Genomic DNA, 26,489 nt, shown 5'->3' with positions numbered 1-26,489 from the left:
TTATTCCAAACATAGTAGCTACACCTGACTTGTCAGGGATTACAACTTCTAGCTCAGGGAAACCGTGCAGACACCCCTGCTGGGCTGGCATAAAGCACTGTCTCATGCGGTGAATAGAGAAGATGGGGTCCAAGAGCTGCAGCGGTGCTTCCGCTCGCAGGCTGGTATGATGAGGCTTTGTTCAAAAGTGTCCATGTTTGTCTTGTCCAAATCTGTAATGTCCTTATTTTTCATACAGGCTTCTGCGTTCATAAAGGTGACAATGGGTAGGGGTCCTGACATCATCTTACGGTGTACCGGTAGCTACTCTCCCTCCCAGTAACCCTGAACTGGCATCTTTCCACCACACCATCCAATAAGCACACTTGGAGCTCTGCCTCCAGAGGTGGAATATTTGTCTACAAAACCTTTCAGCTGAGAGTGCTATTTGATAACCATTATCTTAAATGCTCGGTAAAAGCCTTGAATTTGCTAAGTCAGTGATTGAATCATCTGGACTCTATAACAAAAAGTGCATCTTCCTCAGAACTTAATGTCTTGGTACTGACCCTTTATATTGCTTTTGTAACTAAAGCCATGCATTAATGTGAAATGTGTTTTAAACTTCAAAAAAAATAACAACAACAACAAAAAAAACTTGCTACTTTAGCAGCACCTTTGGTTGTCTGCATTGTGTCGGCAGGCAAAATCACCTAGCACACTTAATGCTTCTCTTCCTGGTAAAAAGTGTTAGCCTTACCTTGTTGGTAAGCATCCATACTGTTCCTTCCTGCTCCTCAGACTTCCTCACTGAGACCGGGAAATAATTTCCATCTCAAGGGAAAATGTCAGAGAGGAAAGGTAGGCTCCCGTTCTAAATGATCTTGGAGTAAATGTATGCTTCCCCTAACCTCCTCCTCTCAAGGAGTGTTGCTCTGACTAGCACTGATGCGTCAGCGAGTGTGTTAGCTGACAAAGGCTGATGTGCATTCAGGTGTAACTAGTTGATTGGTCATTGTCTATGTCTGTTTTCTCATGCAGTTTAAAAAAGTCATAGCTGGGTGATAATATTCCTGATTCTCATGGCACTCCAGTGTAACAAAGCTTCTTCCTCTTCTCACTCAGGCCAGGAACTGACAACAAGTGCAGCCAGTAAGTCCCTGGGACTTCACAGCACTGGTTTGTTTCAAGGTGACAGTAGAGTCATTGGGGCTGGGGTTTTAAGGAAGTGTGGAAGATTTATGTTTAAGGCCATTATATTTCAAAAGTCTTGGTGCTGAGAGTCAACTCAGCTACTGCTGTACAATTGTTGAGTAGTGTCCTTCATAAAACAGGTGTGACAGCTTCATGTTGTTTTAAACCTGGACTAGCTGGTTTAGAGGGCTGTATAGATGGGACTTCATAGGCAAAGCTTTATTTCTGGTGGAACAGTTCCTGCTGTAAAAGTGCCCATGCCATGCAGAAAGCTGCCCGGTGTCCCACTTCTCCTGTGTGGCCAGGACATGTAGGCCCCCAGTGTGTTTGGAAGGCACTAGCTAACCACAGCACAGGCTAGAGGACTCTCCCACCCCGCTCCCGTGTAGCAGGGTGGCGCGTAAACGAATTGCTAACGAGGGCAGAGCTGGCCTTGCAGCCTGGCTGGCTGCACTGGGCTGTGAACCAACAACCGCACGAACCCTGCAGTGGAGACGGCCCTAGGAGGAAGTACACGCAGGGTACCCGGAGTGGGTGGGGTGCGAGCCGGCCGCCACACCTCGTGTCGGGTAGCAAGCTGTTATCTGCCCTAATAGGCTTTACTGTAATTACAGTTCTGAGCCAGGTGGAAGTGTCTAGCCTTAATTAAAATGAGATACGGGTTCTAAAACAGTGTCTATTGACCTGTTTGAGTTATCTCTGCTGAAAAGTCAGCAGCCCTGCTAGCTCGGCTCGCTGGTAGGCGCTTCGGTCGTTTGTTGGTTGAGTCACCGCTCGCTTGGCAGCTGGAGGAAGTGTGCGCACAGCTACTGCGGCTGCGGGCAAGTTCAGTCAAGAGTTGAGGTGGCTGTGGCCCTGTGCTCTGCACAGTGTGAAAGTGAAATAATAAAGGGTGCTTCGCTTTTAGCTCTGCCTGGTCAGTACAGCTGCTGAGGAGCAGAGAAGTGCAGCTGTGAGGAGCAGAGAAGATGGACTTTCAGCTGTAAATCAGCAACTGTGTTTTTCAATTCAAAGGTCAAATCCTACCTGTAATTATTTCTTGGCTCTGTTGAGGGCAGCATTGAGCTTACAATAGCTTTGCTGGCAGCAATGATACAGTTCAACTACAAGATTGTGGGGGATAAATTTTTTTCTTTATGGAGCCAGTATATTTAGCAAGGAATCAATGTTAAAAGATCACCCCTCGAAGCTGTGGTTCTCCTCATGTCCCTTCAAAAAGTCCCGAGTTAACTGCAGCCACTGATGGGGAAGAGTCTCTTGTGTTGCAGGAACCGAAAAACACTCAACGAAGGGAAGCATTTGCTGTTTATGTTTGTTTTCTGATTTGTCTGTGTTCTGCAGGTTCTGTTTGAATGTGCTTTCTAACAGTGACTTACTTCCTCCAAATCATAGTTTCAGTGATGAAGCTTACATGGCATTTGAGGCTCTGAGACATTGCTGGCTACTGGGTAACCTCAGTTCTTAATTGGAAGAAAAATGTTAATTTGGGGGGCATAAAGTGAAGACTGCATTAAGGCTACGAGGTGCTCAGGCTTACCTGGAATCAGATGCACTGGCGTAGTAGAATAATTTTCATATTGCATAGTAGAATAATTTTGACGTTTCATTTCTTGAATGTAAATAAGTGGGCTAGATCTAAAAATCAAAATGATTTTTTTTTCAGATTTATGAGAAGTCTTTCATACTTTTGTATGAAAGTATGAAATACTTTACACAATAGAATTGATTTAGACTTCTTACGCTTATACGAAATAGAGTAATAACAATTGATAAAATAAATAAGTGAACACAGTAATTCAGATAGTCAGCTTTCTGGGAAATGTCTGGCTCTTCAAGTTTTTTTTTTTTTTCTTCTGCCTCTAGGCTGATTATTTTCTCCATTTTTATGTCCTTAGAAGATCTGCCTTGACATTAGATTTAAATTATCTGGTCAGCCCAGAAAAGAGAAAATATATTTGCTGTTTGTAACATTCCTTAAGGGCTACTTGTCCCTTTGGGAACTGGCAGATAGGATCGTTAATTGTCAGCCTGGGATTCATCCTACCACTGTAAAAGAGCTTAGACAATTAAAAGCAAATTAGGAATGTCCGTGTAGTCATCCATAGCATGACCGCTCTGGGAACGCAAGAAGAAATAAACAGAATTTTCAGCAAAGCTGATTTATGTTGGAAATCAGCGAAAACCTCTCACTGGATGGCTGACGTGCTGGAGCAAGCTGCATTTGGAGGTGATGGAGAATTTTTGAAGGCAACACTGGATAACCATTTGCTGAAGGAAGGAGCTTGTGTGGTACGTACGGCTCCTGCCTCGGTATGCTGGGTTGTCATGTGGGATCTCCTGAAGTCCCTTGCAGCCCTGTATTTCTATGACCTCAGTCACATTACTGATCCTGGCACTGTTTTCCATTTGATGTTCCAGGAATTAGCACAGACTTGCCAAATGCCTTATGTTTAATTTCAGTAATGCAAATGTATTTTCTAATAGGTTTGAATAAAGATTTTAGCTTCAGGGCCTGTCCTAGGGTCAAGCTGTGGTTGGAAGTACTTTGGAGTCTGGCTGTGAGTGGTTTCTTTTGGGGAAAATCTGTTAGTTACCTCTCTGAACAAACATTTTAACTATGTAGGCCGTTTCTCTATTAACTGTCAGCACGCTATCTCGGGCCATCTGAATTGTTTTATCTTGTGGCCAAAATTAATGATTTAGAAAGATTTTACGAATGTACCCCTGAAACTTTTTGCCAGTCATGGTGTAGGAATGTTTCCTGTTCTTTGAAACACGTCTGTCTTTCAGCTTCCACCCTCTGCCAGAAGGCCCTGGAAGAGGAACTGTAAAACAGGGATTGCCTTTGATCACTGCAAAATTACCAAGTTCCCAACTTCAGATGGATGCTGCTCTATTGTCCTCTGCTTCCTGCTGTGAAGAATGGCTTTGACTCAACTTCAGCTCTGCTTTGAGCTATATACTTGGAATTTGGTGGGCCTTAATAGGACTGAAGTGTGATAAGGGTTTGTAAAGGAAGAATAAAAGCAAAGGAAGTGAGTGGGAGAAGAGAGACTACCTGGGAGGGAAACATGTTAACAAAATGCAGGATCAAGATCTATATGGTGAGATGGGTCTGATCCATTAGCCTGGAGGCACCTTGAGAACACGTGCGTTTCTTTGCCTAGATGTAATCAAGGCTTACTCAGCCAGAGCTAGTTGTCTCCAGCCAAGAGGGAAACCACATCTGTCATGAAAATACGCAATATAGTTCCTTAGAAGTCCATCCTTTTCTCTAGGGTTCAGTGTCTTCATCTGGTACTGCAGACTTAATTTGGCAGCTTCCTCAGAGTCAGCCTTTAGCCGTAGGATCCTTCCTGACGATGATCAGCAAAGGAAGCTGCCTTTATTACCTTATCACCTTTCATTCCCGTCTGAAGAGTTGCTGCTGTTTATGGTCTCCTAACTCTCGATCGCCAGAGCTGCGTGAGCAGAAGAGCAGACACTACCCACCTGTCATTCAGGTTTCTGCAGTGTAGTGCGTGTATGTTGAAATCGGTATTCATTCCTAGCTGGGGTCTGACGTTTTCTCCCTTTGGGGCGTAAGTTGGGAAAGATGTGCATGCTACCCTTGGAGAGCCCGAGGGGGAGGATTGCTTGGTTTGTCTTCCTGACAACACTCACAAGGACAGAGAGCCTAGGCATCCTGAGACCTTGTCACAGGACCGCTGCGTTACAGGTAAATTTACCTTTACCTTGTTGACGTGGAGACATGCAAGTGGACCGTGAAGTGTTCATGCTTGAAGCAAATTAAGGATAGTATAGCCTCGTCCGACTTTTTGTACTACTACATAGATGTAGGGAGATGCGTCTCCCCAGCCAGAAGTGACTGAAAGCTGAAACACGCCTGAGTCTATGGAGGAATCAGTGCTCCTTTGACTTGATATGTTCACGAGGCTTTCTGTATAAGTTGCTTTCACGAGGCTTTCTTTTTCTGAATAAATTGCTTTCTTGTGTCTTGGAAGCGATCTGTTACAATTAATTTTTATCTAGCTGTGCCAACAATGGAGCACAACGGACGCATTAAAAATGAGACAACGTCGTATTCTGGATAATACCAGAGTTGTACCATTATTTAAGTTTCTTATATAGCATTAGCATAAAGCAAGCTGCCTTCGTCACTGCCTGATAGTAGTTTTTACACAGCATCTGAAAAACGAAGAAAAGTTAGCAGTATACATCAATGCATGGTAGGTAGGGTTATTGCTGCGCTGAATCGCTCATCATCTGTGCCCACCGAGTCACCTGCGCTGTCTGGTTGTTGGGCACAAGAACCACGAGAGGGAGCTTGGAAGCAAGGCTCGGTTTCCTCCTGGCAATGGTCTTCATGGAGCGGGGCTGTGCTCCGTCCCTGGAGAGCAAACGCGGTTGTGTACAGGTTGAGAACAGAAGAATAACTGAGATAAATTTAGATTTCAGGACTTCGGTAGCATGGTCAGAGTGTATCTTAATAAGACTGCCAAGAAAGTTTTGCACTTACAGTTAATTTGTCTATTGGGTGTCTGGAATTGCAGATCACACTCGGAGACTTTTCGTGCATGATTAAGGGTTATTTTTCTTTTCCTACTCTATTATTACGTCTTGGTAAAAATTGTTATTTATCTCAGCTGCTGAGACAGAAGCAAAAATGTCATTACGAGAATAAGATCTGATATGACTGCTTCCTTGGATATCAGAAATTGTCACTGAAAAAAAAAAAAAAAAAGCAGGAGGAGCAGGGTGATTGACTCTGAATTTGACTTAGTGCTTAAATAAAGCTGAACCTACTTTTTCTGGTTTTGTTTGTTTGTTTTTTTAATTGCAACCTGGTCCAACAGCTGAAACATCAACATGCTTCTTACCACGTCAGGGTCACCCTCTGCTCCCACACAGACAGACGCCTGCAGGTTGTGATGAACACGGGTCTGCTGGTTTGGCTGGGATGCCTGCCTGCAGGAGAGCTGCCTGCACAGAAGCTGGACCACTCTGAAAAGTCCTGCCCCTTGTTTATCTTGCAATACTTCCCAGCTGAACACTGATGCAAATAATTCATACAGCTAGTGTGTAATTGTGTCATCACCTGCCCTGGCACCACCTGGTGAGAGACTGGCAGACGGCACAATTCTTCCTTATACTTGTCTTCATTTCCAGCCTAACGCCAGGGGTGTTGAACATCAGTCCTCTCGTCAGAGTTCAGGCATCGAGGCTGGTCCCCTCCTGCCAGCCTCATCAAGTTTTGCAGACAGAATATATTAACGCTGATGAACACCGGGGTGTCTGTGGAGCTTCTTTCAGTGAGTAATTTGTGATGTTGCGTTGCCATAAGTACAGCTCTCAGTGGGAATTCTAGCAAGAAGAGCAGTCACCAAGCATCTGAAACACTACACAACCTTTTCTTGGGTAGGACTGGGGCAAACCGGGGGCAAATTACGCTGCTGCATGATTTCACCTTCTGGTGTCAAAGCAAAGCGTGGCCTCATCCTGCTGTTGGAAGCTAATGGGCAAAACCTACCTAAAATGCAAAATTAAAAATGCAACCGCTTCTACTTTCCCAGCAATTACTTATGAGTAATAAGTTACAGCAGAGTGATGTCAGACTGTTTAACTGATGTTTGGCAAGAAAATTTGATGGAAATGCAAATGTATCATTGTTTATTATATTCAATAAATAGAATGGTTCTGGTGCAGAAGTTTCTGGAAGGGCAGGACTTGGCTGGTCACTTGTAACTGTTGAGATATGCTCAAAATACAATGACTTGAGAAATCAATGAAAAATAATAGTCATTGTTAAAACTTTAGGGAACTTTTTTTGTTTTGGACTAATCACTGATATATTTCTGTGAATAGTCCCATTTGAGAACTGTCAATGAATACCACTTTGGCAGATGTCCTTATGATCTTTTCTCAACAACAAATTAACAAAGTATTTATGCACAACCTTCTTAATCCAGGGATGGGCCTGTACTTTGACAGTGTGAGGCTGCAGAGTGGCGGCGCGCTTGCTGGCAGCCTCCCACTGAATGAGCAACATAAACGCTTTCCTTTTGCTTCCAGTTGCTTCCCCTGCCCACACAGGTCTCCAGTTGTCATCATCAGCAACAGGCATTCCAGGAATGATTGCATCAATTGGGAAGTCTCCTTACTAATGCAAGACTGCAAGCAGGAGGCAACTGTGCTCATGCATGGAGTCAGAGACGAGGCTGGCTGCAAGGACGCAGCTCATCCTTTCCTCGGCCCCGTGGCAGGACCCAGTTTGCCTGGACTCTCTGCTCTAGTATTTCCCCTGCCTCACAGTTTACAGGTCTTTCTTAGCACCTAACTCAGATCTTTTCTGCAGTTTCAAATTATTTCTTTGTTTCCCTCATAGCTCAGGAGCCCAGCCGGCTGGTCATCCTGGCATGGTCCCGCATATATCAAGAAATAGACCATTGCTGTTTCCTCTCTCTTCTCTTTTTATTTTTTAACGAGTCTAGTTCTTTCAGACTTCAGTTTTTGAAATTACTTTTTTTTTTAATTTTTTTTTTGGGGGGTGGGGGTGGGTGAGGTAAGGCATTAAAATAAATAAATAAAGCAGCTGGTACCTAAGCCAAGACCCCAGCATAGAGAGCAGGAACATTGCAGGAATCCTGTTCCAGAAAGAAACTTACCTGTTTTGCAGTATCAGTGCCCTACCTCAGGCTTTTTAACCAGCTGGTTAATGAACTGTGCTCCTTGTGCCTCACGCTGTTCAGCCAAGACTTCAGCTTCACCTGAGCCTGTGGCCAGAGACAGCAGCCAAGCCACCGTGCTGCTTCCTCGAGGAGCTCCCTGCCTGGGTGGAAGTTCTCCGGCAGCTCCGTCTGGCACGGTCATGCTGAGGAAGAGGCACTCGGTCCTCTTTGGGAGGTCTGCAGGTGACGCTGCCCCCTTCCAGTGACACAACGAGCGTGAATCCTGGGCCAAGGAAAGCACAAGACATTCGGTCCCACAAGGCAGTGACCAGACACTTGGCACAGCCAGCCCCTTTCCCTCGCCACTGGCAGATTACTTCACCTGCTTTGCAGAGCAGATTCACATGGAAAAGCAGATTAGCTTCAATTTATTATTTATTTATTTATTTATTTATTTTGTCCCAGTCAGTAGAATACTAATAAGAAGTTGGTTCTGTAGGTTTTTTTTCCTCTCTGCAGCCCAGAGAGCAAGGTAAGCATGTGCCCTGACAGGCTCTGTCCTACCATTGCCAGGAATATTTGGGAAGTGTAAGAGGGACCACAGCGAATGGCTCAGCTGCCTGGAGTCACTGACAGTGGATATTTCAGTGGAAACTGAGAGGAAAGCAACAAGCAAAATCTCAGCAGCACTTAATGTGGCTTTTTAGCTTTGCTTTGAGTCCCCCAGGACTGTGAGTGGTTGGGGCTTTTTTCCGGGAGCAGCAATAGTGATCCCCTGTGACAGTCCAGTGGCTGCATTTTGGTGCATTCACGTACTCACTGCCTCTTTTTTCTGTGAGCGGGGGCTCCCACGCTGCCGTCATCCAAGCACTCAGGGAGGGGGACAAGGGGCAGTCAGAGGAACAGGGCAGAGAATGGGGTGGGGGTTGGCACGCCCCAGGCCCTCCTCTGCCTCCCCAAGAAGGGCTCCCACGGCATTTTGGTTCAGCAGGAAACGTTTTGGGGTCTCTGGTGAAGTCCATCAGCCCTCCTGCCAGGTTCACATGCATCTGCTGGGCTGATAGGACCTGACCTACCAAGAGGCTTGCCACACCAGCCAAACGCAAGACTGCTAGCGAGCAAACGTTTCAATGCACCTTAACCAGAGCAAAGCGCAGGTGATGCTCACTGCTCCGTGACTTCTGCAGGGGAGCTGCTCCCTGACCCTGCTGTGTAAAACCTGGGCTTGCTTTGCCCTCACATTTCTCACCAGGAGCTGTAAAACTGCATGTTTACCGGCTCTTCCCCATCGTTGTGACTCTTGCAGAGCCGGTGCACAGCCTTCTCCCCTAGCGACAGAAGCATCATTCACAGGGGGGAAGTATCCTGCAGTGTAGTGGTGATGTTCAGACCAGGGGAGGCATCAGTAATTTTTTTGACTTGGTTTTAGACATTCCACTCCTTTGCTGCAACCTCCACTCCACATCTGTGACTGCAGCCTTCTGCATCCAGCTGAGAAGGAAATTATTTATGAGCGAGGAGTCGGGGCTCCCTGCTCACAGCACTAGGACGCCGCGCCTGCTGCACGCTCAGCCGCATGCTCGAGGATGCTGCATCTGAAAGTCCAGTTCCTGGATGACTCCCAGAAGATCTTTGTAGTTGATGTAAGTGGGTATGATATTATTGGTTTTTGTGCTAATTAGTGAAGTCATTTCTACTCTGCAGGATTGCATAGCTCTCTAATGTTCTCTGCTAGCTTCTGGTTTTCAGCTTTGCAAAGCAAAAAGACAAAACAAGCAAAAACAAACAAACAAAAAGCTTAAAAAAAGCTCACAGTGCTGATTGCTAAGTGTCTTTCAGCACCAACACACTCCCACTCTCTCCTCTTATTGGAATTACTTATAAAGAAGGAGGAATGGCTTTTATTTATCTGGTGTTATCTTTTGGAAATCAGCAAATATGAAGTGATGTTCTTGACAAGTGCGGAGTTCTCGTATTTGTCTGGCTGCCAGCATGAGCATTCAACAAGGAAGAAAAATCTGAGAACAGAATAAAAATAGCAGTAGTTAAATAAACTACACTACCTGTGGTGAGAAACATCTGTATGTGTCTCTTCTTGGGCATTCTGTTTAAAAAGGAAAACTGGTTTGGGGGATAACTGAGGAAAAAAACTCACTGTGTCTTGTTTTCTGTATGACAATGTCCCAAAACACACTGTCATTAATAATTCGTATTTAGCAAACACTAGCTTTGAATATTGACTGCTGGAATATGTTTTAAATGTCAGGCATCAGTATCTATGGTATTAGATTTATATATATGTGGGTGTGCGTGTGTATAGATAACTGAAACTAAATGTAATGGCTGTCCTGTCTATGTGTTAGAATTACAAGTGTCATTGAGCAATTGCTGTTGGTTAGGATTTGATAATCACAGTAGCTAAACAAATTAGATAACTCAGGTAGATCTGTTCTAGTCCTTACCTACATATCTTATGGGACCAGTGTGTTTTATAGATAACCATTTTTTTCAAGTTCTTTTACATTTCTTAGACATTCCTGTTCTTTTTTATAGCATAGCCTAAGAACTACTTGGTCTCAACGTACTGTTCAGTTTCTTTGCAATGGCAATTTTGCACAAAAGAGGATTGCAAAGGAATTTCATCTCTTGGACTGGTATGGAAGTTGTCTGATTTAGTTTAATTAATGTATCCTAGACCTGGAGTCTGCTTAAAAATGAGATTAGTCTTTTTTTTATTATTATTATTATTTTTTTTTTATCAATTAGATCAGGGCACAGTAAAAGACAATTTGAAAGATGTTGCTGTTACAATATTGCTGCATTTTATCCATCTCTGCTTTCTTATTTCCCAAAACACTTACAGTCCTACAGCTCAGCACAACATGTTATTGCAGCAAATGGCTTCCATTAGAGGCACTCGGAGCTGATTCCTTTTTTAGCAAGGAAGGGTCGTGGAAACCCCTTTTAGGCATTCTATGCGTTTCATGCTGCGTGGTTGCGATAAATGAGTAGCCGAATTAGTGAGGTCTCCATTATAACAGGACCGCTTTGGGCTAAGTCTTGAGCATACATTTCAAGCAACTCTTCCTAAACCTGACTTTGGAAAGCTCTTTTCAATGGCTAGTACTTCAGTATAATGGCTGGGAGAAAGACAGCAGAGAGAAAACACAGTGGGCCTGATGCCTTGCGCTCACCGTCTGCATTTGTACCTACCTCGCATGGGTATGGCAGCTGCCAGCAAGTGTGGCCAGACTTTTGCAGGTGGCCAGGACTGGTACCCCCCCTGCGGCCACACACCAGGGCCAGCTCTGCAAGAGGGCACTGTGGCTGCACTCCCCAGCTGGCAAGTTAAAAATCTGCTGGGGGTGTAACGAGGTGATCCCATGGCAGGGGAAGGCATTAGCCTGGTGCCGGCACATCCCTGCGTGCTCCAGTGGGCCCAGCACCTTGCACTTGGGAGGACACTGGGATGCCCTGCCCCAGTGCCCTGGCACCCAGACAGCCCCGCGTCCGCATTCACTGGCCTCTGGCACTGAGAGGAGACCTTGCAAAGCTGCCTCCCTACTTCTTTCTCCTGCCCCAGATATCTAAAGCTGTGAACTGGCGCGTGCTCTTGCCTATAAAGCCACTCTTCTCTCTGGAAAGGGTTTAAACAAAGCAGCCCTGAGCCCCTGGAGCCTTGGGAGAAGCACAGAAAGAGCATGATCCACTTCGCAGCTTCACAAAGGCTGGGTGTTCGCAGGGTTCGCGTCTTTGCAAGTAGACTTTGCTACAGGGCAAGATTCATTGGGAAGGAAAAAAAAAAGAAAGAAAGAAAAGGGAAACCAAACAAGCCAGGGAAACTAATTGCTGGAACTGAGTGAAGGACAAAGTCTCCCTTGGTCTCGTGTCCCTTCTAATGAGAAAAGACTGGAATTTTTGAAAGGAGGTGCATAGAGCTGGCTGCACGCAAGCTGGTCCAGCAAGGGGGTGGGGAGCACCAGGGCTGGTGGCTTTTGGTTGATGGCGTTGCACACCAACTGCAGCCACACAGAAGACACCAGCATGGCCAGCGTGGGGGGGCCATCTCCCAAGGTGGTGGGGTATGGTCACAGCAATTCGGCCCCCAAAACACATTGCTGGGTGCAGCGACAGGAGAAGCCACTGAAATGTGGCTTTGCCCTTGGAGCACGTGTGCTGCCAGGAGGTCCTTTGGAGAAGGCTGTGCACGTCCCTGTGCATCACACGTGCTGCTGTCTGCTTCTGGACGTGCCACTCCATTTCATGCCCTGCGTACAGCCCCATCTGCTCCCAGCATGTAGAGGAAGGGTGCGTGCAGCCCCTCCTTTCTATCGGCCTCGCTGCTGAGGTTTCTGCCTGTGGGTGCTGCCCCGGCCCTGCAGCATCATTGTACCCACCACCAGCGGCACATTTAGGCTGGGACGTAGGATCCAGTCCCGCACGTCGCGCGCCTGCTTTGCAGTGCAGCACAGCCCCGTCTGCACGCGCCGAGGAGAGCGGCTTGCTGGCCGCAGACGTGGTGGCTAATAACCTGGTAGGAAACGCTTGTCTTCCCTGGATGCCTGACAAAGGCCAAGGCCTTTCATGCTGGAAAATTCTAGCTTGGGAATCAACAATTATAATTGTTTTAATTACCTCTGTGATCCAGTAATTTCGGGGAGAACCGGGAGTGCTGCGGAGCGAATGCTGTTATTACGCTATCACTTTTCAGCAGCCTTACAGCACGGAGCTAGCAATTTCACCCGGGGAGAAGCTGTGAAAGGCGGTCATTAGCATGCAGCCCCGCCAGCACCCGTCCCCTCCCACCCCTGCGCAGGCCGTGCCGCACGACTCCCCTACCCCACCTGGCCTTTGCACTGGCCACTGCTCATTTCTGGGCTGCTTTTCCCGGGTTAATGATTTAGGAACATGGATTTTTGCTGGGTTTGGTCATTTCCGTGGTCATCTTCGGGGTTTTCTGGCCTGCCAGGTCATTCCCCAGCTGAGTCGGGCAGTGTGGTGACAACGCCAAATGCCCTCCAAGTGTTTCTGTTTCCTGGGTGTACATAAACCTGGCCTCCCTTATCAGTGTGTAGTGCCACTTAATTAGCATCGCTGAAGTTCGCAGATGACCCAGGGCCCAATGCACAGGATCTCTGCAAGGTCCAGTTGCTGTTAATTACCATTAATGGCAGCTCATCCTGGCCATCCGCCTGCGGGCTGGCCGCACCGGTGGCGTGCCCCGGTTTGCAGTTACCTGTGCACCTTTGCCTGCCTGTCCCTGGTCCAGGCAGTGTGTCCGTCCACAGGCTCCAGCCAGGGACAGAGCTGTCCCAACGGCTGCAACAGGCAAGGTGAGACTGAGATTTCTTTCCTCTTCCTTCCCCTCCTGATTTATTAAGTTCCTTAATAAAGGTGAGAAGTGGTGGGGAGGAATCTGGCTTCCAAGAGCTGAGGTAAATGTCATACAGCTGCTCTCATCCCGTCCCACATACCAAAGCCATCAGCATTTACTGAGTAAGGTTTTGCTGTGGCACGATTTGGAAAGATCCCACAGCCTATCTCAGCTGAAGGGAGGGGGCTAAATCGTCTTCCCAATATCCCTGAAATCCTCTCACCACTGCTGTCAGCATTGCCTAACCTGCTGCTTCCCTGGTCTGTTTGCTCACTAGCAAAAATCCTGTGGAAAAGGGCTGTTTAACCTCACCTGCAGCCACCTCAACCTGGCGGAGAAGGAGTACTTCGGGCTGGAGTTTCGCAGCCAGGCCGGGAACCACGTGAGTGCAGTTGCAGCACGGCCCCATTGCAGTGCCCACAGCCAGGCAGAAACAGCCCGCGCTGCTGCAGGTGCTGGAACCTCCACGAAATACTGGGTGGAAAATCGAAATTGGAAAGGCTTGCCATAATGCTAAAAAAAACCTTGAAAACTGGAGTCACAAGCCATGACCTGGTCGGCAAAGCCCTGGTGACAGCCACAGCCCATAGGGTTTATCCGTAACCGTCTGTGGCAAGCAGTTTGTGGCAGTCCCCAAGCTAACCAGTGTTCCTTTGTGGTGTTCCAGCACGATGCTCCTGCTTTTATTCCCACTGCCCTTGTGTTGTTCATTTACCCAGTTCATTGCCTTATTTCAGGTCTGGCTGGAGCCACTAAAACCCATAACAAAGCAAGTCAAAAGTAAGTATTTCAAAAATAAAACTCATCTCAGTCGCTACCAGTGGGGGCACATTTGTGTAGTTTCTTGGGCTTGAGGACAGGAGCTCGGGTTTTTGGCATTTACCTGAGCTACCCGTATGGTGTGAAACTGGGCAGAATTGTTTGCAAAAACAGCGTTGTCCACATAAAATCCTGCAGAAACGCCACTGCCTTTGCAATCTGCTTTTTGCACCATTTTAGGCCTGAGCCGTTAATACCCTGACAGCTTGGCGGAGGGGCAGGGGCGGCTGCGTGCACGCGCGCGTGCGTGTGTGTGCATGTTGCTGTGCTGGCAGAGCAGTAGGAATTGCTCTCTGAGTGTCCTCCTTTCCCCTTTGCAGCTCTTAGCAGCCCAGATGCCCACACAGCGCGAGCCCCGTGTAGAGCAGTGTTAACCGTGTGCCTCGCAGGCGTGCGGCGACCCCGCTCCCCCGCAGCCTCCAGACCCCCACGCCGCTGCACAGTGATGCAGCGCACCCTGACCTGAATCCATGGCCCGTGTTAACACAGCACCTCTATCAGCCCATTTCCACCCCCATAATGAACCAAACAGTATTTTCCCCAAATACATGATGACTAGCAAGTGGTCAAGAGCACGAGGCCATGACCCGTGTGTTTACAAGGGGGAGTCCCGGAGCCATCCCGCGGTGGCCTGGGATGGTTGGTGCCTACACAATCACCTCCCTGCACTTTGCCTGGGGTTTGGCTGCTTGCTCTCGCCCGTCCCACAAACCAGCTTTGCCCAAATGGCCTCCCCTGAAGCTGTTGCATCCCGAGTGCTTGCAGGGCTGGGTAAAGCCCAGGGCTTTTGCTGAGGGTTTAACGTACAGCTTCTGATGGCTGCTACAGTGGGGCTCTGGCCACACTTCGGAGCAGCACCCATAGCACTGCTCCAGTGGGGAACCATGTGGCAATCCCGCTCCTGGCGGGGGCCTTTACAATTTAAAGAAATGCTGGGGCATTTTTTCTGGAATAATTTGGAGGTGTCCGACTCCCCGTTTGCTTCCATCCTGGATGCCAGGGGTTGGGGCAGGCTGGTCCTTCCAGGCAGGACGGAGATCCTGACGCTCAGGGCTTCCAGCCCTGGTTTGTAAGTGACCAGGGTAATTTGTTCTGTAAGGAGACAGCATGTGTGAAAAGAGTTGTAAATGTTCTCAATAGGCACATAATAGAAAACTTATGAAGATGTTGTGTTTTAAGATCCTAAGGAGGTTCTTTTCAAATTTATGGTGAAATTTTTCCCAGTGGACCCCGGACATCTGAGAGAAGAGCTGACCAGGTACTGTGTTTGTTCTGGTCCTTCCTTATTGCACAGTCCCGTGTTTTTGCCGTTGCAATGCATGTGTATAAAAATCCTTATCTTCATCCAACCAAACCTGTCTGTTAGCAATGGTAATTCTAAGTATTGCCAGAGCTCTGTGCTTTACAAAACAAAACTGCAAATAGTATCTTGGTGCTCTATTTTTATATAAAAACCACTTGAAAATCAGCCATCTTAAGAGGCTGCAGTGTGTTTACTGCCAAACGTTTTAGCAGTTGAGCACCAAGTCTGACTTTGTTCAGTCTAGCTCCTGCCTCAAGCTGTGTTCTGAAAGAAAAAAAAACCTTAATTTTATTTTTAAAAATGACATTGCTAGCTCTTACATTTCAGAGAACGCATTGCAAACAGGAACTAAGAATAAAACCAATACAGTGCTTCTGCAGAACATTAGCCCTGAGAGGAGACACAAATGCCCTCTGAAGCATAAAGGAATGTTAGCTCTGAAACCTATTAATGGCCTTTTAAACGGCGGGGGCACGCTGCTCATGGTGGTGCCCAGCTGTACCCTTGTGGAGGGGCTGCACACTCCTCCTATGACCCCCCCCCGGCCCCAGACTTGCATCCCTTGTGTTGGGGCACAGGCGAGCACTGGGACGGGCATGGGGACAGCCTGGCTGTGCTGAGCTGGGGCCTGAGAAGAGTCCCCGCTCAGGGCAGCTCCTGTCCCCTGCACAGGTACCTCTTCACGCTCCAGATCAAGAAGGACCTGGCGCTGGGGCGGCTGCCCTGCAGTGACAAGAGCGCGGCGCTGCTCGTCTCCCACCTGCTGCAGTGTAAGGGCAGGCACATGCCTGCAGCAGGGGGCACCGGGGCTTTGCTTTGACTGCATGGCAAGGGCTGCTCCTAACCCCGCTCTCCCCGTGCCCCCCACAGCTGAGCTGGGTGACTTCCACGAGGAGACAGACCAGCAGCACCTGGCCACCCACAGGTACCTGCCCAACCAGGAGTACCTGGACAACAAGATCATGCACTACCACCGGAGGCACGGGTAAGGGCTGCTGTGCACGGGTTCCTTTCCATCAGCACACAGGGCCAGCAGCGGCATGGGTGCTCAGCACCCTGGCATGCGCCCATCCAAAACGTTGTCTTTTCAGCCCGTTTCAGCAGTTGCTTTTTCATTCTTGTCACTTTCCGGTGTGTTTGTGTCTCCAGGGGGAAGACGCCAGCTGAGTCGGACGTCCAGCTGCTGGACGTGGCCAGGAAACTGGAGATGTATGGGATTCGCACGCACCCCGCCAGCGACGGCGAGGGGACGCAGATCAACCTGGCCGTGACACACATGGGGGTGCTGGTCCTGCGGGTAAGCTGGGGGCTCAGGGTGGGCTCTGCGAGGCCATAACCTCCCGTCCTCAGCCTTCTCCCCTCACCTGCGCTAGACCCTCCCAAATCCCTCGGAGCAAGCGCACCCTAGCAAACCTCGGGCAGGGAGGTGATGCTCTGGGCTATCACCCTGGGCTCAGCCCCAGCACCTCTGCCAGCACTGGCTGCACACTGCTGCGCTTGCCCGGGCCCTGGCAGAGCCCTGCTGGCCCTTGTCATTGCAGGCACAGCCGTGTAAGCACCACAGGTTACACGGCTGCGTCACATGCATTCACCGTATAATCTTCCAGCAAAAATAGCCACCTAATGTCTGTGCAATTACATAACGTTGTAATCACAGCATAGCTGAGGAATAAATACAGACTTCCTCGCAGCCGGCGTGAAACAGTGCTTGCCTCCCACACTGACTAATTTCAACCTGGGAACATCTTGCCAGAGCAGAAAAAAAATCCTAACTGCGGGTCTGCTGTTCATAATTAGTGCTGCCAGACCCAGTTATTTATTCAGAGCCATAAACACCCCTCGTGTGCATGCATGATTAGAGCATCTGCGAGCCCATGAGAATCTGGGTTCTCCCAGAGAGCTGAGAGGGTCTCAGTGCCATAGCACGGGGTAGCACAAATTTATCTGTTCCTGCTGTGATACGAGTGTTGCAGGGCTGCATCCAAATTGATGCATAGCAGTAATGAAGGTAAGGTATGCTTGCAGTCTGCTTAAGCTGGCGTTAAAGGCGTGGAAATGAGCTGAGCTCTACTGTGCTTCCCATCTCACTTCTTTTGGGAGGCAGATTCTGCATTAACACCTCACCTGCCCTGTGAGCTGGGGAGGATGGGACACTCTGCCTTGACCTCTGAGAGTTTTCTCTTGGACTACTGCAGTTTTACAGTTAGCTTCATTAGGCAGAGTTCAGCCCTGAGCCTTAATTCCTGCTCTTGGGATTAGCTGATAGAGAACTGAGGGTCAAATGCTAAATCCCCACTGCCTCTTCCCCAGGCCCAGGGGCAGTGAGAGCTGTAGAAATGGCTCATGTGGTGTCCTGAGAGCCCAGGTCTCGGCCAGTCATATTTCTGCACCTTGCCCCATCCTGGGTATAACTGCTGCGTCCGTCCTTGCAGGGCAATACAAAGATCAACACATTCAACTGGTCCAAAATTCGCAAACTGAGTTTCAAGAGGAAGCACTTTCTCATCAAGCTCCACGCAAACATTTCTGTAAGTAGGTCTCTGTAAGCTGCTAAGGCGGCTGCCCGGCTCAGGACTGCGAGGGCAAGCGGCAGAGCCTGGCCCAGCGCGCCCCTGACACCCGCGTGCTTGTCCCTGGCCACACAGGCACTGTGCAAGGACACGCTGGAGTTCACCATGGCGAGCAGGGATGCCTGCAAGGCTTTCTGGAAGACGTGTGTGGAGTACCACGCATTCTTCCGGCTGTCTGAAGAGCCCAAGTCAAAGCCCAAAGCCCTTCTGTGCAGCAAGGGCTCGAGTTTCCGCTACAGGTAAAGTCCCGGAGGAAAAGCCCTGGTGTGCAGAGGCTCTAAGCCTCCCCTTCACATCTGCCCTGGCTGGGTGCGAGAGGCTGATGCCTGACAGCTGCTTCCCTGGTCCTGCTGATGCCACCCCGGTCCTGCCGCGTCCCCTCACCTCCCCCAGGGTGCAGGGCCGCCCAGGGCTGGGCCGATGGTGCTGCTCACACCTTTTCCTCCTTGCTGCTGCAGTGGGAGGACACAGAGACAGCTGCTGGAGCACGGGAGGAAGGCGAAGATGAAGAGCCTGCCCTTTGAGAGGTACCGAGGGCAGGGAGGGGGGCAGGACTGAGGTGTGTGTGGGGGGGGGCATCGTGGCCCTGCATCCACCCATGCACTCGGCCTTGCAGGAAGCACCATGCATCCCGCTATGACGAGAGGCAGTGCCGCTCTTCCCCGGACCTCCTGACAGATGTGTCCAAGCAGGTACGTCCCCGCAATGTGCCCAAGGGGCAGCCAGAGTCCAAGCCACAACCCTGGCTCTTCATCCTGCTGCCGGCCCTGCTCTGCTCCCCCTGCCCGCCTGGGGCTGAGCAGGATGCCCGCACACCCTTGTTTCCCGCCAGGTGGAGGAGCTGCGCCTGGCCTATGGCAGCCGGGGCTCCTTCCGCACCGCCAACGGGGTGCACACCTCGGAGCCCACGCTGGACAGCCGCTGCTGCAGCTCCACCACGGAGGTGACGTTCGCCGCCGAGCTGGAGCGCTCCAAGCCTGAAGCAGCCCCCGTCTTCCTGCCCCACTCCAAGAGCAGCTCCGCCTTCCCCCTGCTCTACGCCGAGCTGGAGCTGGAGCGGGCGTGGGAGCCCGCCGACCTCTTCGGCTCCAGGAACCCCTTGACATCCTTTCGGCCCCACCACAAGTTTGCTGGGAACAGTAAGAGCACCTCGGTGGGCAACATGCGGGAGGTCAGCACGAGGCCGCTGGTGTACACAGACGTGCCATGCCCCCAGCCACTGGCCACCCCGGCCCCGCAGGTCCTCTTTTACGTAGACAGGCCGCCACAGCCCCTGTGCCACGCGCAAACGCCCAGCCAGGAGGCAGCAGGAGCAGCCGCTGGATGCATCCCCACGGCCACAAAAACACCCAAGTGGAGCCCAAGCACTGCCTGGACGGGGGAATTACAGCACGAGGCTTCGCACAGGGCTGTGGGCACCGGTGCAGCCCCAGAAGGGGGGAGCAGGTCGCTGGCTCGCTCCTTTGATTACGGCCTTCAAGAGCAGCCTCCCAAACGGTCCTGGAGCCAGTCGGACATGAAAACCATCCGCTTCCCCTACGGCTCGGAGTTCAGGCCCCTGGGCCCACGCCCTGCCCTGAGCAGCCGGAAGGCAGGAATCCTACGGCACGCGCTGGCCCAGCAAGGCCTCACGCCACGGCCGCGGCACCCCGCCGAGCGCTACGTGGGCAGCAGCACTGAGTCCAGCGACTCCGACTCCGACCTCCTGGCCGCTGAATACTGCTCCCTGTACGGCCGGGTGCTGCGGTCGCCCATGGCTCGGGTGCGGCTGTCCTCCGGCAGCCTCCAGCTGGAAGAAGAGGATGAAGAGGTGTCCTGCGCGACCGGCGCTGCTGAAGAGAGGACTTCCAGGGGGGCTTCCAGGTATTTCACTTAGGTGCCTCACACCGGCTGAAAGGAGCCACAGGTGGCCGGGACTGATCCGGACCCACAGAATGGTCACAGTCCTGCTTGCAGGGCTGCTTGCGAAACGTTGTGATGGGCTCATGTTGTGTGAGTGCTCTTAGCTGTAGAGGAAGTGTTGAGGGACAGCTGGGAATGTTCAGAGGTCCCCATCTCCTGCGTCACACCTCGAAACCGGCACATCTCTGCCACCAGGCTTTTCACACGCAGAGGTCCAGCTTTAGCCAGCTGGGCAGGGGATCTCTCTTAAGCCCTGCACAAACACTGCATCCAGTCCAAGCAGGACACGCTCAGAGCTCAGCCACTCAAGTCTTCATCAGTGAGGTGGAAGAAAATTAAAAAAAAAAAAGACATTTTATGGAAGATCTTAAACATTAGTTTTTCACAACTCCAGGGAAGCCTGATGGTGGGAAGAGTGTTGTGACGCCCCTTGGGAGAGGAGCAGGATGGTCAGGGGAAGCTGAGCAGAGATGTCTGCTCTTGGAGCTGTCAATGCCCCAGCACAGAGCCCCCTGCCTCTCCTTGCGCCAATGCTGCAGGAACACCCAGTCCTTAGGACAGGGTGCCACACATGGGGTGCTCTTTGTGATGCTTGGAGCCATGTAGGAAGTGAGCAGCTCTGTCTTGTCCCTGGCCAGTTTAGGGCATTATCCTTCCCAGGAAATATCATAGCAGCACTCGTAAATCATTAAGCAGCATCCCACTCTGAGCTGTAGTAAGTGGGTTAATGAATGATGAGGTATAGCTCCACTCTTCTTAGGCCTATTAGCTGTTATTTTCTGTCAGCAGCTCCATAGCCCAGGCACCTCACTGTCCTGCTTAAACCTGGGGGGAGTGAGGCACGCAGAGGATGGTCTTTCTCCCCCAAATCAGGCCTCCACCAAGCAGCATTGGGAAAAAGCTCTCAGGAGGGGGGCAGGAAAGAGAGGCAGCTGGTGCTTACCCTTTTGGCATTAGGAAGGCTGCTGTAACCATGGTGCTTCTAAACGTTCCTGTTTGCTACATGAATGCAATGTTATTTTTACCAGGGCCGTTTCTAGTTATAGAAGAGCAGGAGAGGGAGCTTCTCACCATCCATAGGGCAGCAGGAGGGAAATTACTTATTTGTGCATTGCTCCCTGAAGTGAAAAGGTATAGATACTTCCTAGACATGTTTTTATTACAAAGAACTTATTACCCTAAAAACACAGGAAATTTACTCTGAAAACAGGAGAATGATGCTACTTCTGTAAGATGTTTATAGTTCTTATTACTTTTCTTTAAGAACAACTCTGTAAAACTGCAGGACATGACTATGAGGAGAAGAACAGCTCCGTAATACCTATGGTTGAGAAAGCAGTGCAAACCACTTGAAGGGATTTCAGGAACAAGGAAGCTGGGGCAGGGATGGAAAATAAGTGTGAAAAAAACTAGGTTCATGGTTACTGCCTCACTGTGCGTTGCTGTCTTTCGTTTTAGAAGCTGGACAATAAAATAATAAAAAAAACAGTTGTTCACACTAGAGTTTTCGTTTCCTCCTTTTGGATGGGGCCCAAGCTGCTGCAGCTAAGGCAATCTGCACCTCAACCCACCTTCCCCTACAGCTCACAGCCCCCAGGCAGCCCTCATTGCTCCACAGAGCTGCCAGGCTGCTTTCCCTCTGTGTGTTCATTGTCTTAGAGGCAGCTGAGACTCACTGAATGCTGCTGAAAACAACCACATTCTTGGTCAGCTGCCCAAAGAAATGTGTTAGATCAACAAGAGAGCACAGTTTGCTTTTGCTCCAGGTTATTCTGGGCTGAAGAAGCTGTGAACTACCTGGACCCCACATACTGCTCTGGGACTGGCACACGTTCTGGTGAAGGAAAAAAAAGGAAAAAAACTCTGCATAAATAGAAAGTTTACTTTCTCCATGGAAACAGCAAGAACTGCCATTCAATGCAGCATTTAAGTATGGCAATCTACATGCATGGTGTGGTAAGGGGAAAAAATAGCTGTAGTGATTCAACTACAGAATTTACACGTAGCCCCCAGAGAACATCCCTTAAAGGGTTATTATACCTTAAGCACACAGGCAAACCTACAATCACTGTTAGGTCCTGAAATCATGTGGAGACATGGAAGGCTGGCCCAGGTCAGCTTTACCTTGAGCATAGCCCAGAACAGACAAGCAGCCTGACTGGGAGGGTTCAACGTAAAACTACAGTGCACAAACCTCCAGGAGTTCCTAACTCTGGCATTCGAGACTGCTGGGGACACTGCAATGAGATGGAGAAACAAGGACTTGGGAACTATTTTTGGATTTTTCCATTGACTAGAGAGTACTGGGGCACAGCATGTACACTGTGACTTAGCACATCATACATAATGGTCAACAATAGCAGAGGAACAAAGCAGTCCTGAGTAAGTGACAGAAATTAAGCTAAAATCATTGCATAAGCCAGCTTTGCTGGGACTGACTAGAATAAAGGAACAATCTCAGTAAGCAGTGGCACACATGCAAAGGAACAACCAAAATAACCCTTGCATCAGTCCTTCCCTGTGGTACCTGTATAGTCCCTTCTCAGCCCTGTTCACCAAGAGGCAAGAATATTGGGTGTGTTTCACTAGTAAAACAAATGAACAAAAAATACTGAGGATAGAGAGATGACATGGACTGCTGATGGTGAAAGACATATCAGTACCTGGGAAAATGCAAACTTACATCCCTTAAGCAAACAAGCAGTATTAATTGGGTGGGGGCACAGAAGCATTATAGCATCAAAACATTAAGCTACTCAACGCATTTGGACTGATGTAGCTGGGGCTCATAAAATGCATCACTTACAGATAAAGCTAATCTTGAGATTTACATGCAAGATACTCAGTTGTTTTTTTTAACATATAGGTGTATGTATTAAGTTACAAAAGCATCAAAATGTACACAGTATATGAAGAATATTAGTTTGGAGGAGCTCTAAGGTTCCAGCAAATTTAACTAATTTCTATATTAAGTGTAACTTCATTTATTGGAAAGATGTGAAATAAGGCAAGCCGACATACATACCATTAAAACTTCGTAAAGAATAAAATAATTTTATTCCAGTGTTAAGTCATAAAACAGTGTTATAAAAATGAGACCTTTAACAATTGCTAAGCTTTGTGCAAACACATCAAGAATCTATGTACTTTCCTATTCAACTATAGACATTCAATTGAATGCAAGAACAGGTTTTTACAATACTACAATGCTTACTGTACAGAAGTGTGCTAGAGGAATCAAGAGACCAGGGGTTTTAAGAATGATTACATTGATAAAGGACTCATCTACCCAAGAACAAATACATTTCTCTACTCTGTGATTCAGACTACTTTGATAAGACTACTTCAATATCAATTCTCCATCTACGGTGGGAAACCTAACAAACCAAACACACAAGAAGATGATTCCTAAATGAATATCTTGATATCTCTTCCCATTATCTATCTGCCAGCAACAGAATACTGCTGATTAAGTTACACAGTTCATCAATATCTAACAAGTCATGGGGAAAAAGAAACTGTTCTCTGGAAACCAGTAATACAGACATCCATTCTTAAGAGTTACAGTCGTACAATGCACAGAGACCTTAGGTGCAAAAATGCCACGTGCAGTACAATAAAGCAGTCTTTAAATGGACTGTTCTTACAAGAGAATGAAGCTGTTTTACGCATACATGGATGATTTTTCCCCCCCATACTGTCCTGTGAGGTAGGCATATGACCCACCCATTTCACAGGAAGAGGCACCATAGTTCAGTAACTTGCTACAGTCTTACCACATAGATAGGACAGATTAATTAATTCACGTTAGTGAATTTTCTGGCTACCCAGAACAGGATATGGAGTTGCATAGATTAAAGACTGTGTCAACAGGGTATAACCACCAATTACAAAATTCAGGAGAAATTCTTATCACCTCTCTCCCCTTGGTCTCATTAAAAAACAAAATGAAACAAAAAAACCATACCACACGTTAAAGGAAGTGACATAGAAGTAAAAACATGATTTTAATTCTGAGAAATGAATATGGAGGTCTTTACAATAAGATTTGGGATGAGATTGGTGAAGTAAAAGCTGAGGTAACTGTGGCCCTGGCCTTTTTGTACCTTCACTTTACAACGCCAAGTTCACAATTAAGTCCGTAGAGATATTAGGTCACACTACATTGTCACAGGCCGTGCACATTCGTTTGAGCACATAGATCCTGAACACTCCTCTATGGGACTGAAACCAAAACTGAGCCCTGGAGTTGCTCTGTCTCTCTAGCATTCCCTGTTGCATAGCAGCTGGTAGGTATCTTCCAGACAAGAACAGCATGGGGGGTAAGGGAGAACGACCCAAAACCTTTTCGAAACAACCATGCAACTCTGTGCAAGGAACACCTTTGCTAAACCATAACACAAGATAGGAGGTATATCCACGCCTCTGCACATTTTTATTAAAATCCAGAATAAAATGCACAACAGAAAGAGCTCATGAAAGTTTACAGAACTTAAATATTTATTTTTAAACCATTTAAAACCCCCCAAAACATTGAAATAAGCTTCATCTATAAACAGATTTACAAGACTAACAACTACAGAAGCTAGAGAAGCACTACAATTTGTTTGTGATGCAGTTATTTTGTAAAGCTTCAGATCAACTGTATTTACAACTTTTGCTGCTTTTACATTTATAAAAATATTTATTTAATCCATAACATTATTGTTTTCAAAAACTATTTCCAGACTTTTTCTCAGATATAAATTCTAATCGAATTTCAGTTATATAGCAGATGAAAGTTTTAAACAGAAACACTTCTTTAAAATTAAAACAAAGTTATTTTTTTCTTTTTTTTTTTCCTTTTTTAATTTTTTTTTACAGTGTAGGCACCATTGAAAATAATTGTCCTTGGCATATCTAACCACCATCTCTCACAAGTGTCCTTTATATAAAAACGATGTAATGGCAACATTTGACTAAAAATGCAGTATTTACTTGCACACCATTACTTTTTTAATATTTGGCAGATATATTTCAGATTTTTAAAATGACTTTTGTGCAAAAACAAAATGTGCAGGTCTGAACCATAAAATAAACACACCCAACCTTTATCAAAAATAAATTTACACCAACAGTTCCACAGCTAAGTACTGAAAAAAAAAATCCCAGTTCAAAATTTCAGCATAATATACATACTGGGTTGAAAAAGAAAGAAAAACAAACAATAACAAAAAAATAATATAAAACCAGAAGAGATTACCCAGTTAGCAGTACCATAAATATATAACTGAAAGCAACTTTATAATCTTACCTACTTTTTATGAAAAAAATCACTCCATACTGCACAGTACTACCTTTTTGTGAAAGAATATCTATAACTCAGTTATTTGCATATTAACTGGTAAATACATATTTAAAATACACTTTCAGAAAATTATAAACAAATTATGTTGATGTACTGTATTTATGTATTTAAGAACAAAAATGTGTATAAATATCTTACAGGAGAAACAACACCACCACAAAGAACGCTGGTGTTACACTTATACCTGCTTGTGAGGTATGTATCATGCGACGCTCGGCTTCTCTGGCTCCCTTCCACCCAGGTACGTATACTCAGAGGAAAAAAAATTAAGTTAAATAAAATTGGACTTCAGTTTTTGTCCATTATTGCCAAAAGCCCCACCCCCTCAACTGTATTGCTTTAATTTTCCTACCATGATGATGTAAGATTGAATTACTACTTGTTCTAAAAGGTAATACATATACTGTACATCAGGATATACCTGTTGCTACATATCACCTGCAAACTATTGACATATTGCTCTCAAATATATTTAATCATAGAGCTGCCTAAAATACTGTACCAATTTAGAATTATAATAGATACTGTTGCAGGTTTATTCTTGAGGGCACGATAACTATATGCTGGTTGAAGCAGGTGCTACAGCAATACCCTTGCCACTACAATACATGTTTTGAATACGCTTGTGAAAAAGCTATTTTCTCTGAAGCTTGTTAGTGATTTACAAAAGTTTAACTCATGAATACAAAAGACCTGTACATCCCTGTGTACAGGAACAAAATAGCATCAAAACATACTGTACTTGCACTTTCTATCAACTAAAGTAATGGTTATTTCTAAAAGCAAAACTGCACCTCAACATTTATCAGATTAAACTGGTGAAACTACAATATTAAAAGTTGTTCTTTACAAAATAATTTCCTGAAAATATAAAACCATGTGCACTGCCACAAAATAGTTGAGTAGGTTCTTTCAAATCCTCAAATCACCATCAATATGTTGCAAAGATCCAAAAGGCACAAGGAGCTCATGAGCTAAGCACTGCCAAGCTTGAAGTAGTTTTGGTGGGTTTCACTGGGTCCATATGAAACAGCAGTCAATTATGTGAAGTTTCTTAGGATGAGTCATTAACAGAAAATCTACGGATAAAAAAGTAAGTAAAATTTTTGTTAATTATTGTGTCTCATCTTGGCAGACAGCAAGTAACTATCTATGCATCATTAAACTAGTAAGGATTCTCCTGCTTCCTTCCTTGCTATAAATATGCTTAAGATAAAACTGCAGGTTAAATTAAAGGAAGCAAAATATAACAACTACAGTAAAATTGCAGAGCGTAAAGACCAAGCAAAAAAAGTTACTGTTAGCATTAGTTTTTCTTTCAATCACCAGAAGT

At 47.1% G+C, this 26,489-nt stretch overlaps 2 protein-coding genes across 3 annotated transcripts in view; one reads left to right on the top strand and one right to left on the bottom strand.

Annotated features, from left to right (window-relative positions):
- The first annotated feature begins 61 nt into the window (after positions 1-61).
- On the top strand, positions 62-25,009 carry FRMD7 (FERM domain containing 7). Of its 2 annotated transcripts, XM_083796921.1 has the most exons (13): positions 62-7,492; positions 8,415-9,484; positions 13,493-13,597; positions 13,953-13,995; positions 15,259-15,292; positions 16,010-16,107; positions 16,208-16,322; positions 16,487-16,634; positions 17,770-17,865; positions 17,983-18,146; positions 18,366-18,434; positions 18,524-18,599; positions 18,740-25,009. In XM_083796921.1, exons 2-13 carry the CDS (start codon positions 9,428-9,430, stop codon positions 19,781-19,783), a joined length of 2,049 nt encoding a protein of 682 aa, XP_083653047.1. In that variant the 5' UTR covers positions 62-7,492; positions 8,415-9,427; the 3' UTR covers positions 19,784-25,009. The 2 variants fall into 2 exon arrangements, with proteins under 2 accessions (XP_083653047.1, XP_083653046.1); XM_083796920.1 differs by lacking the exon at positions 62-7,492 and having other exon boundaries at positions 8,338-9,484; positions 15,214-15,292.
- The window catches only part of STK26 (serine/threonine kinase 26), a gene marked incomplete at its 3' end in the record, with an annotated part of 32,045 nt that continues 29,841 nt past the window's right edge, over positions 24,286-26,489 (bottom strand). Inside the window, exon 12 of the mRNA XM_083796922.1 lies at positions 24,286-26,235. Coding sequence (XP_083653048.1) covers positions 26,211-26,235 — 25 coding nt within the window. The remainder of the gene's footprint in view (positions 26,236-26,489) is intronic.

This window comes from Anser anser, assembly GCF_964211835.1.
Source record: "Anser anser genome assembly, chromosome: 13".
In the NCBI taxonomy this organism is placed as follows: Eukaryota; Metazoa; Chordata; class Aves; order Anseriformes; family Anatidae; genus Anser; species Anser anser.
This window is presented reverse-complemented; position numbering and strand designations above follow the sequence as displayed.

Bases quoted from the DNA above. Each gene is read 5' to 3' on its own strand.
- FRMD7 (XM_083796920.1), top strand. From the start codon at position 9,428: ATGCTGCATCTGAAAGTCCAGTTCCTGGATGACTCCCAGAAGATCTTT. The intron at 13,598-13,952 runs GTGAGTGCAGTT...GCCTTATTTCAG, and splicing joins GCAGCCAGGCCGGGAACCAC to GTCTGGCTGGAGCCACTAAA. The intron at 17,866-17,982 runs GTAAGTAGGTCT...CTGGCCACACAG, and splicing joins AGCTCCACGCAAACATTTCT to GCACTGTGCAAGGACACGCT.